Here is a 12136-nt window from a genome sequence, read left to right on the forward strand (position 1 = left end):
ATATTCTAAATAATCTACAATTTGCATAACATTTGTTGTTCGAATATTGATGTCACAGATCGGTACAAATATATGGCCCCCATCCAATTATCTCACTTTTCGCCGATGAGCACACTGGGGGGCCTTGGGACACTGAACCTTGGCCATAATTTTGATAATTTAACAATAGGTACTTATTCATCCGGTAATACTCTCCTAAATAACTTATCGTGGCTACAAATATTAATACAATTTACCCATAATTTGTTAAATTGTATGTTACAAAGTTCAGATTAACATTACAATTTACAACTATACCACATACGTAGCATAGTATATTCATCCCATTGCCTACTATTTGCGTAGTAGTTTAAAATGAGAAGATGTAGTACTTACTAGACTAAGTTTTCTCACGTTTACACCTAAACTGATACAACTCCCAAGAACCACGGACGTAATGTCATGTCCGAAACTAAATATACGTGTACGCGATAACGATATCGGCTTATTTGGAGTGGCTAATACCCAATTATATGTCTTCTAAATGTTACTAAATCACAAGTACATAGATACATCTTTCTCTCTCTCTTGGAGATCTTAATTTCACGAGTTTAAATCCCTTAGCTCGTACATACCTCTAGTACCTACTCAGTAATATTAAATAAATATTATCTTCTTCAACAGCTTTGGACTTAATACGCTGCGCCGAAGCAGAGTTCCAATGCGACAACAAGAAGTGCATTCGCAAAGACTTCCAATGTGACGGTGACAACGATTGCGGCGACTGGACCGACGAGGACTTCTGCCCGATGATGCCGGGTAGCTGTAATGCTGGAGAGTTCAAGTAAGCCTTGTATGACACTAACCAAACTAACCATGGACTTATCTCGCCTCTCTCACCCGTTGCCACCTGGCTAACAAGACGTCCGCACCAGGCCTCAAAAATATAGAAGACCCGATACTTACTCGGTACGGTACGGTACGGTACGGGTACAGTCGCAGGACTTTTGCCCTATGATGCCTGGAAGCTGTAATGCTAGAGAGTTCAATTAAGCTATGTATGATTGATGTGATGTATGACACTCATACTCATATGTATCACCTCTCCCATACACATTGCCACCCGGCTAACAAGACATCCGACCTGATACTCGGCGACTTTGTACACTTATAATGAACCGATACGTACGACATACCAAGATGCCATGTATTCGCAAAGACTTCCAATTTGACGGTAACTACGAATACGGTAACTGGACTGACCAGAACTTCTGCCCTGTGATGCCGGGTGGAAGTCGTTAAACTCTACGCAGCTGACAGAAAAACAGTATTTTCAATTCAGATTCGCGTTCATGCTTGCCTGTTAGCATACAAAAGTAGCTTTCATTTCCCTCTCTCACTCAAATTTACTCACGTAGCACGTAGGACGTGCTAGCAGACAGATTTTTTTAAATATGGATATTTTATTAAAGGTGCAGCGACGGCAAATGTATCCCAGAGCGATGGCGCTGTGACACCGAGCGGGACTGCTCAGACGGAGGTGACGAGCTCAACTGCGAACATGGCATGCGGAACTGCACTAGTGACGAGTACACATGCGCTGATAGGCGATGCATCTTGGTAAGCTATAATACTTGTTTCAGTTTAAATATCTTCAACGCGCAGACGGGGGCTTCTCTTAAAATTAGTGCAATAGTTAGGGTAAAACAACCCGTCCTTGAAATTTTTCTCCTCCTAACCCTAACCGATCGTTACGAAATTTTGGAAACGGAATGAGACAGTTATTAAACCAACCTTTAAAAAAATCCCAGCGTACCTACAGGGCACGGATAATACTTAGTTTAACAGTAATTTTGAACTTACATAAAAATACATATGTATATGCAACTATGCAGTATGCACCTTATCTATTGCCAAATTCAGAAATTCAGAGAGATTCAATAGTGAGAGCCTTTTAAATTATTTAACAGAAAACATGGCTTTGCGATGGCGTCCGAGACTGCTCAAATGGCGAAGACGAAATGCACTGCCAAGTATTTTGCGAAGAAGACCAATACACATGCGCAACTCAGGAGCATCTCATCAGCAGCGCGTTTCGAAACTGCGTGAATAGAAAACATGTGTGCGACGGTATGAAGGATTGCCCGAAGGGTGACGACGAGGAAAAGTGTCCAACGAAGAGGAAGTGCGGGCCAGAGGACAAATGTGAGAAGCAATGCATCACTACTCATGATGGACGCCCTGCGTGTGCTTGTCCTTTGGGTTTCTTGTTGGCTGATGATGGTTTTAGGTAAGTGTTCATTAGCGACGAAAGAGCATACGATATTAATTTCATTTTAGATTTAGACACTTGGAGACCTTGTACACCTCTAAGATTTTATTTTATAATGATTTTAAATGGTTTTCATGATTGACATTTAGATTCATTTCTAAAGGATTTTAACGTTCATGTTTCTTTATAATCTCTATTAAGTATTCTTTTTAATTCAACATTTTGAGACTGTTTACATCTCTAACAAGGAATGTCTTATTATTTTATAGATTCAATATTTCTAATACCGTTTTATATTTTTGGTTATTTTTAAATTTTGTAAATTGATTAAATGACACATACTGCGAATTTGAAGCATAATATATATAGGTAGGTTAGCTGTGGCTAAACTAACTGTTCGATTTCATTTCCAGTTGCCGCGACATTGACGAATGCATGTACGAGCAAGATCCCGTCTGCTCCCAAACATGTTCTAACACGGTGGGTAGTTTCCAGTGCGGATGTATGACAGGGTACGTCCTTCGCCCTGATGCCCGGTCTTGCAAACCTACGGGAGAGTCACCAACCCTGCTGTTTTCGAATCGCATTGGAATTAAACAGGTACGCATGTCTGCAACGCGAAACGAAACGTTTTTTTCAGTACAGATGGTGTTTTTTTACGCACTAGTGCGAGAAGTGGTTCATTTGGCATATAATGAAACTTCGGAGACTCATCTGTACTGAAAAACGTCGTACGATACACGTGCGAAAAGGAAATTCGGAACTCGTGTCGATTTAAAACACTCCCTTCGGTCGTGTTTTAATCTATCGCCACTCGTTTCGAACTTCCTTTTAAACGCACTTGTATCGTAATGTACTATTTTTATTTAGTACTATGTCTAGGCACTTACTTTTTTTTTTTTTAAAGGTTTGGCTTACCGGCGACAACTACATGTCTGTGGTAAAAGGCCTTCATAATGCAGTAGCATTGGACTATCACTATGAAAAACAGCTAGTTTTTTGGACTGAAAACAATCTGAGAGTCATACGTGTGGCACAAATGAACAACAATAATATTACAGGTAAATGTTTACTATTCGTATGTACTATACCATGTCTATGGGGTACCTACATAAAATTATATAATAATAATAAATATTGGGGACACCTTACACAGATCAACTTAGCCCAAACTAAGCAAAGCTTGTACTATGGGTGCTAAGCGACGATATACATACTTAAATAAATAAATACATATTTATATACATAGAAAACATGCATGACTCAGGAACAAATATCTGTGCTCATCACACAAATAAATGCCCTTACCGGGATTCGAACTCAGGACCGAGGCTCAGCAGGCAGGGTCGGGGACCGGTCGTCATGTGTAGGTATAATGACATGCATGTTTAGAAACATATAGTTTCTAGGGACAGTTACGTCAGTAATCTAATAGGCGTAGGCGATTCGTAGATATACCAAGGAAAGGGAAAATCAGAAATAGAACTGAAATTTTCGCTCTAAACTTTAACCTTTATGCTACTTTTATAGGTTAGACACTAATTGAGTGCAAAATATTGAATGTGTGGGTTCTTGTTACTCTTCTTGATTTTCAGAAACAAACTCAATACAAATTGGCAATTTTTGGGTTTTAAGACAATTCTTTGACAATCTAACTGACGGACTAATTCGTTTTTTTAGTCGTCTCACCTATTGCCAGGAGTGGTACTGAAACTTGAGTAGTTTCATATGCTCTGCCTACCCCTCCTTCATGGGATACAGGCATGATTGTATGTATGTATGAAAGTCTCCCGAACCAATTTTACTATTTAATTTATTTGACGTATTTTTAGTCATCTGTCAATGTACCTACTAGGATTTACATACTTAAAATAAAATATTTAATGTCAATCGTAGCCAATTTGAACGTATCGCAATTAAAATGTATAGAGTTATTTACAATTAAGTTTGACAAAATATTAAAAGAATGCTCCGAGTGGATTAAAATAGGATATACTTAGTTAAGTATCGTACATTATTAAACTATAATGTTGCAATTGTTGCAGATGTCATAAGGTGGGGTTTGGAAACACCAGGCGGCGTTGCAGTAGACTGGATCCATGATCTAATATTTTGGACGGACTCGGGAACAAGACGTGTTGAAGTAGCTACTTTAGAAGGGCTGCAACGGGCGGTGATAGCAGCCAACGATTTGGATAAACCGAGGGCTATAGCCGTTCATCCTGGAGATGCTTTGGTGTTTTGGACCGATTGGGGTAAGAACAAAGGATAAACAAAAAATATTTTTACATAAAGGGTGTATCTCAGAGGACCCTGTAATGGGCATGGCTATTAAGGAAACGAAACACTCGTAAATATTTATCTCTAACGCACTTGCGTATTGGCGCGACGGACCCAGACTACCTTTCGCGGCGTTTCGTTTTCGTTTCGCGTTGCAGAAATGCCATTCGGCTACGGCACCAGGGAAGAAATAGTCGAGAGCGTTCGTATGGAGAATTGACCACTCCCGTATTGTCTTAAGTCACCATAATTACGTGTCGTCATTTACCGTTAAGTATATAGAAATTGGCAGTAGCGGCGACACGTGCTGCTGAAGTCGAGCAATTACTGTGGTGTCGCTTGAACTCGAATTCTCTAGAATCATTAGGTACGAGTAAATAAATATATTTTTTTTTTAACTTTTAGGTCCTAATCCAAAAATTGAGCGAGCTGACATGGACGGAAATAATCGTAAGAGCGTCATCGTGAGTCAGATTTTCTGGCCCAATGGCCTGACTATTGACTACATTGAATCAAAGATATACTGGGCGGACGCAAAGCACCATGTTATAGAAAGTTCATCTTTCGATGGGAGAAATCGGAGACGGGTGTGTATCCATATATTATATTAATATTAACAGTTGACTGAATAATATAGGCAGTTGTCTATGTTTCACGGTAGATATTCTTTACACAAACATATTTGTTGTATTTGTACAGATCACGAACAAAGGATTGCCCCATCCATTTGCACTGACGATGTTTGAAGACGCAATTTATTGGACGGACTGGCACACAAAGAGTATATCCACCGTCAATAAGAGGACTGGAAGGGGAATACAAACTGTCCACGCTGGATTAAATGCTCCTATTGATATTCATAGGTATGAATAAATTATATGTTATTGATACTTTCAAATTAAATGTTGTAAGCTCGTAAATAAAGTATAATATCGCTAGGTAAACGACTGGAGCTGATCTCATTTTGTAGGCTTTTCTATGTTAAATCTTACGGATTAGTTTCAACGGCTAAAACGGCAACATTAGCATTAATGTTTGACGTTCCATAAGATAACAGATATATATCTGTGTTAAAAAAGAAGTGTTAAGGTGACGAGAGATGAAGAAGAATGGAAGTGAAAGACAAGTTGTGCCAATCCCACATAACATGGAATAATGATAGGAGTAAGAAGAGACGTGTATTTGTCACAAACCGCGTCACTTCTTCATGCACGTTGCCAATATTAATTATAATGTAGGTATGTATAAATATGTATGTTGTTGTATTTTTTTACAGTTATCACCCGTTGCGCCAACTGAGGACGTATAAGAACCGTTGCGGTCGAAATAATGGCGGGTGCTCTCATCTGTGCCTCCCCAACAGCAATGGCTACTCGTGCCGATGCCCCGTGGGCTTCAATTTGAATTCTGACGGGTACGTGCCGCGAGTGGTTGTTACAATTAGTCAAAAAATTAAGCTAAACTAACTTTTTACATTTCAAATATGTACTAGCTTTTGCCCGCTCGCGTTAAATTCGAAAATTGCGGAATGCTCCATAGAAATTTCCACCCCCATTTTAGGGAAGTGGAGGATTAGAAAGAGGTAGAAAGTAGGCTATGTCACTCTCCATCCCTTCAACACTCCACTTAAAATCACGTCAATTCGGCGCTCCGTTTTGCCATGAAAACCCGACAAGCAAACCGACACACACACTTTCTTATTTGTAATATTAAGCGTGGATATTCACAATACCTCCGTGACAATTTTAATTTTAACCTTTCAGACGAACGTGCGAAGAGTCTCCGGAAAAACTTATACTGTATGCCCAAAAGAAAGATATCAGATTAAAACAATTATACCCACGCAAGCAAATGTATTCCTTAGACATGGTAAATTCTCCAATTATTTAAATTTTCTAATTTAGCTACTTTTGTAATCTATACGCTTTATTATTTTCCTTATACACTGACTAATTAAAAACTTGAAATATTGGCTTCGGATCAGGTCATACCGGTGGACCATATCAAATCGGCGATGGCTTTGGACTGGGATCATAACAGCAATTCAATATTCTGGACCGATGTTGATAAAGATACAATCAATCGAGCTTATTTGGATGGGTCCAATCAGACGGTTGTTGTCGGCTCGAATTTAAGTAAGTAATGATTTAATATTATCTAATATAATCTATCTGGGTCAGTTGCCTTCGAGGGAAGCCAGTCCTGTCAAACTGGTGTAACTTGGCAGACGGGTTTACCCTTGAATCGTCGACAGACACTTGTTCGAATATTATTTCAAAGACAACGTTTCAAATAATTTCATTTCATCGACAGTTCATATCATAGAACAATCGACACAAGTAAAATCAAACCGTAGACTTTTATTTCGTAGATAACTTATTCCGAGTATACTTTACATCGTGGTATTTCATTTCGTGTTTTTTTCATTTCATTTTGTTTTACATTAAATACAATTCATTACGCATAATAATATTTAAATTATGATTCTTTCTAAAATTGTACAATTTGTAAACTGTTTGTTTTGTCACAGTTCTAACCTAACCCAAACCTACTCGGTAAGCTGGTCGTTTTTGTGTGTGGTCAGTTATAACCTAACCTAAACCTAATTTAAAAGCCATTGGATGTAGTGTAGGTCGCAGTTCTAACCTAACCTAAACCTACTCTGTAAGCTGGTCGTTTTTGTGTGTGGTCACAGTTCTAACCTAACCTAAACCTAATTTAAAAGCCATTGGTTGTAGTGTAGGACGCAGTTCTAACCTAACCTAAACCTACTCGGTAAGCCGTTTGTTTCTGTGTGATCACAGTTTTAACCTAACCTAAACCTACTCTGTAAGCCGGTCGTTTTTGTGTGTGGCCACAGTTATAACCTAACCTAAACCTACTCTAGGATTTAAGCCAATGGTCATAGTTTAATTATGGACGTAAATATGTGATGTGCCACGATAATCGACAATTTGAAGTTTCCTAGAATATAAACATCTATTAACGTGTAGTACGACAAATGAGAAAGTATTGTAATAATACGTCGAATAAATGAATTGCGATGTTTTATAGTTCTGCTATTTGAAGTACTTTGAAACGAATCAGCGATGAAACAATATTCGTTGAATAATATTTATAATAACTAAGAAAATTTCAAATAAATAGTAGTTGAAACAAAATTACTCGAAACAATTTTACTCGAACTAAACTTTCGATGATTTGTTGTCGATGAAATGATATTCGATGAAAAGTTTGTCGGCGAAACAAGGGTACACCTGGCAGACGTTCAGATGTACTCCCTGAGTAATCACTGGTCAAACTATACAATGTGTGAATATTATCTAATACTAATTCTTCAAAACGCAGGCTAAATATATGTATCCCCACCTTTCTATAGGTATCAGCTTTACCCGTAATGTTTAATATTTCGGTCTCTAGGTTTAATGTTTTTCCCATCACGGAACAATAGTGTTCCTCTTTCCCTTTTCCCTCTCCCTTTGGGAGGTCTGTGCAGAGCCGAAGCCGACACGTAGTCTCTTTTGACACTTTAATGAAATGTAATGTATTAAATGGCTATTTTGTTTTCAGTTTCTCCTTGTGGCTTGGCATATGACTGGTTAACTGACAAGTTATATTGGACAGACGCTGGAACTAACCGAATTGAGGTAGCGAATGCTAACGGCAGCATGAGAACGCTTTTGGCGTGGGATAAAATTGACAAGCCGAGAGATATCGTACTGGATCCTAAAGGTAAGAATCCCTTCGATATTCATTAGAACTGTGTTAAACTTTTAAATGTTTAACATTGTATATGTATGTATCCAGATGAAAATGTATGAGAGAAACTTAAAGTAGGTATTTGCTATCGAGCTGATCTATTGATAAAGACAGGAAGTGAATAGTTTGTGTCTATATATTCCATCTTATCGAGTTCCTTTTCTTAATGGTCATGATTTTCCAGGAGGGGTGATGTATTGGTCGGACTGGGGTCTGAGCCCCTGCATTGAACGCGCGGACATGGACGGCGGGAACAGGCAACGTATAATCACCGGCAACGACATGGTATGGCCCAATGGTTTAGCGTTGGACCTTGAACGACAGCGCATCTACTGGACAGACGGAGGCAATAAAACCATTCAATATGCTCGTTTCGATGGCACTGGAAGAACTGTTTTGATAGGTAAGGGAACGCTTTCTACTTTACTCTATTGTGTCTTTTCATGCTGAATGAAATAAGTACCTATTTGAAACAAAGCTATCAATCAACAATCTGTATTTAACAGGGCAAGACCTTTCCCATCCGTTCGGACTGGACTTATACGGGAATGAGGTGTTTTGGACAGATTGGGACACACAGTCCATACAAGCTGCTAATAAGCTCACTGGAAACAACAGAAGAACCCTTGGATCTGGCGTTGCTGGTATCATGGACGTCAGGGTTTTCCATAAGGAAAGGATCAGCGAAGCTAATCAGTAAGTACCTATTTGAGTAAAAATGCATAGTTAGAGAAAAAATTATTACATGTTTTGACATGTAGGTATGCTTTCTGGCGCGCTGTAAGTGGCTAAAGTGGCAAAGGTCAAATCTTAATATTTTCGTCATGTCCGTCTGTCCCTGTTTCGCGGCATTTCACTCTAATACTACAACCTAACCAGCATGCCATTTTTGGCAAAATATATATTTTTATTAAAATAAAGTAACTGTCACTAACCTTGATATGAATGTATAGCTTTCTTTATATCATATCGTGTAAGCTACGGAACCATCAGATGTGTTGTTTTTTTTAAGTAGGTACCTATTTATAAAAATGTCTTTAACCCCAATTCAACCGAAATCCACAGTTATAAACACTTTTATTTTTTAACAGCTGCACCAAAAACAATGGAGGCTGCTCTCATTTATGCTTGCTCAAGCCAAGGGGTCGTTCGTGCGCTTGTCCCATTGGAATTAAATTAAGCGTAAGTATAATATTTCCGAATAAATTATTTGTTTTAGGTAATATTAGAGCTTATTGGGATAAGAATAACATTTGCTCTGTACGTACTGACAAACGCAAAGCGTTTATCGCATTAAAAAACTGCACCTAAGCGTGCAGATCAGTCTTCGGAGATAAGTAGCTAAAGTTTGAAATTGTATCCTAAAGTTAATTAATTTGTAATCATTCTTAACACATATGTTGTGTATTTAACGAAATGATTTTAATTTAATTGCAGAAGGACGGTAAAACCTGCACCAACGGCCCAATAAACTTCCTTATCTTTGCCCACCGAACCGACATCCGCGTGATTTCGCTGGACGTGCCGTACCAGATAGACGTTGTGCTGCCCTTGCCACCGCTGAAGAACGCGCTTGGAGTGGATGTTGACCAAAAGACTGGTATTTGTTCATAAAATTATAAACCTGTTAGGGCCACTTGCACCAACAGAAATCGAGGGTTAACCCACCATTTTATACGGAATTTGACAGATGACAGCCCACTAACCCTGAGTTAAGCGATTGGTGCAAGTGGGCCTTAATAATAACCATATTTAAACCCACGGTTTCCCAACCACCTGAACTTACTACTAAATCTCCTCTTATTTATTTATTGATGATATTGCTGAATTCATATTGATTTAGGCATTAAGTTTACATAATATCGTCTTGTGTTTTCTTGAATTACGTATATACACGAGTATGATTTAGAATTTAGGGATACTGATACGCAATAATGTGATCCCGCATGAATTTTGCAATAAAATGTCAACTTTAGTCGTCAAATTTTTGAGTTGACATCTTATTGCGAAATGCATGTAGGATGACACATTATTGCGTATCAGCATCCTTACATAAACATTGTATTTATATAAACAGGTCTCATATACTGGACTGACACCGCGGAGAGGAAAATCCAACGTTCTAATAAAGTGGGCGAGAATATCGAAACAATTATTGGCAAAGGTCTTCATACAGCAGATGGTATCGCGATTGATTCCAGCGGCAGGAAGGCGAGTTACATGGAAAATATATTTTAAGAGGAATTTCTAAAAGTGCATATTCTTAATTATGCTTATTCTTTGTTACAGATTTATTGGACTGATGGCGGTCGTAACAGTATAGAGGTCGCTGAGTTAGATGGAAGCAATAGAAAGGTTCTAGTGTGGACTGGGCTAGGTAAGTTTTCCATTAAAATGTAACTAACGCTACAAACAAATACTATTTACCTGCATACCTATTTAACACAACTTTAACGTTGTCTACAGATTCTCCAAGAGCAATTGCTTTACACTATAATCTGGGATATATGTTTTGGTCGGACTGGGGCACATCAGCTAAAATTGAAAGAGCGGATATGGATGGCAAAAACAGGTAAGACCACAAACAACTATTTTCGTGTAAAAAAAATTATGTATTCATAAAAAAAAATATCAACTTTTATTTCATTTTAGGCGTGTTATTGTCGACAACGACATTAAATGGCCGAACGGCTTAGCCGTCGATCGTGTGGAAGGTCGTCTCTATTGGAACGACGCTAAAGTCTATACCATTCAGACTTCCGACTTCAGTGGTAACGACCGACGCACCATTCTGTATAAAGTTCAATATCCCTACGGCATCGTGATCGTAGGTCCGTATATTTACTGGACGGACTGGAAAACGGAAGCATTGCATAGAGCTAATAAGACAAATGGGAATGATTCGATCATGATTAGAGAGAACTTGAAAGGTTTAATGGATATTCGAGCAGTTCAGGTGAGTTTAACTTGTGGATTGGCGTATGGAAAATAGACTTTAGACCATATAGATATCCCGGTCAATATAAGTCTAATGAAAATAACAGTGAGTCATTCAAAAGTCGATATAGATAGTTCGCATGAGTTTAACGTAACAACGACAAATATATCCTTACTATTTAGCTAAGACAGACTATAAACTCGATAGTACTTAAGTTTCCCTATATTTGCAGAGTGAACATCTCATGAAAAGCTCATGCGGTCCCAACAATGGAGGTTGTTCCCACCTGTGTCTCCGTTCACCGGAAGGATATTCCTGCGCTTGCCCCACCGGTATCTTATTCGAAAACCAAACAGAACAACACCCAAAGAAGTGTAAGAAACACCCAGACAATTTCCTCGTGTTCGCGACAAGAGGAAGCGTTGCGTTCATATCGTTGGACACTCCAGAACAGTGGGACGTTACGCTTCCAGTCAAAGACGTCCAGAATTCTATTGCAGTTGATTTTCATTGGGACAGAAAACTAATATTCTTTACTGATGTAGAAAAGAACGTTATAAGGTTTGTATAACTCACCTTGAGTCTAATTTATCATACTTGGGAATTAGAAAATAATGTCATACTTCTGTTTCAGATCTATTAATATGCTGAACATGAGTGATACGAAAGTAGTAGTAAAGAAAAGATTGGAAACACCCAATGGTCTAGGCGTCGATTGGATAGCCGACAATATTTACTGGACGGACAATGAGTATAAGGCACGTCATTTATTCTCTTTTGACTACCGGTTTGGACTAGTCTATTAGTACCCTGCATATGTAACAGATGGTTCTGAGCCTAGGTTCGAATGCTGGTAGAGGCGTTTATTTGTGCGAAGAACACAGATATTTGATAAAAATAATTTTTAC

The 12136-nt window shown here is 38.5% G+C and overlaps 1 protein-coding gene across 1 annotated transcript in view; it reads left to right on the plus strand.

The window, feature by feature from the left end:
- The window catches only part of LOC125228480 (low-density lipoprotein receptor-related protein 4), a 36592-nt gene that overhangs the window by 15973 nt on the left and 8483 nt on the right, over positions 1–12136 (plus strand). Inside the window, exons 8-29 of the mRNA XM_048133041.1 lie at positions 664–823; positions 1452–1599; positions 1950–2269; positions 2665–2851; positions 3159–3312; positions 4297–4506; positions 4937–5118; positions 5231–5394; positions 5808–5945; positions 6295–6400; positions 6516–6666; positions 8102–8263; positions 8475–8693; positions 8797–8986; positions 9382–9472; positions 9728–9890; positions 10368–10501; positions 10580–10667; positions 10757–10862; positions 10943–11246; positions 11461–11789; positions 11863–11986. Of these exons, the coding sequence (XP_047988998.1) occupies positions 664–823; positions 1452–1599; positions 1950–2269; positions 2665–2851; positions 3159–3312; positions 4297–4506; positions 4937–5118; positions 5231–5394; positions 5808–5945; positions 6295–6400; positions 6516–6666; positions 8102–8263; positions 8475–8693; positions 8797–8986; positions 9382–9472; positions 9728–9890; positions 10368–10501; positions 10580–10667; positions 10757–10862; positions 10943–11246; positions 11461–11789; positions 11863–11986 (3830 nt within the window). The remainder of the gene's footprint in view (positions 1–663; positions 824–1451; positions 1600–1949; positions 2270–2664; positions 2852–3158; positions 3313–4296; positions 4507–4936; positions 5119–5230; positions 5395–5807; positions 5946–6294; positions 6401–6515; positions 6667–8101; positions 8264–8474; positions 8694–8796; positions 8987–9381; positions 9473–9727; positions 9891–10367; positions 10502–10579; positions 10668–10756; positions 10863–10942; positions 11247–11460; positions 11790–11862; positions 11987–12136) is intronic.

The sequence above is a fragment of the Leguminivora glycinivorella genome, chromosome 8 (assembly GCF_023078275.1).
Source record: "Leguminivora glycinivorella isolate SPB_JAAS2020 chromosome 8, LegGlyc_1.1, whole genome shotgun sequence".
Taxonomy (NCBI): Eukaryota; Metazoa; Arthropoda; class Insecta; order Lepidoptera; family Tortricidae; genus Leguminivora; species Leguminivora glycinivorella.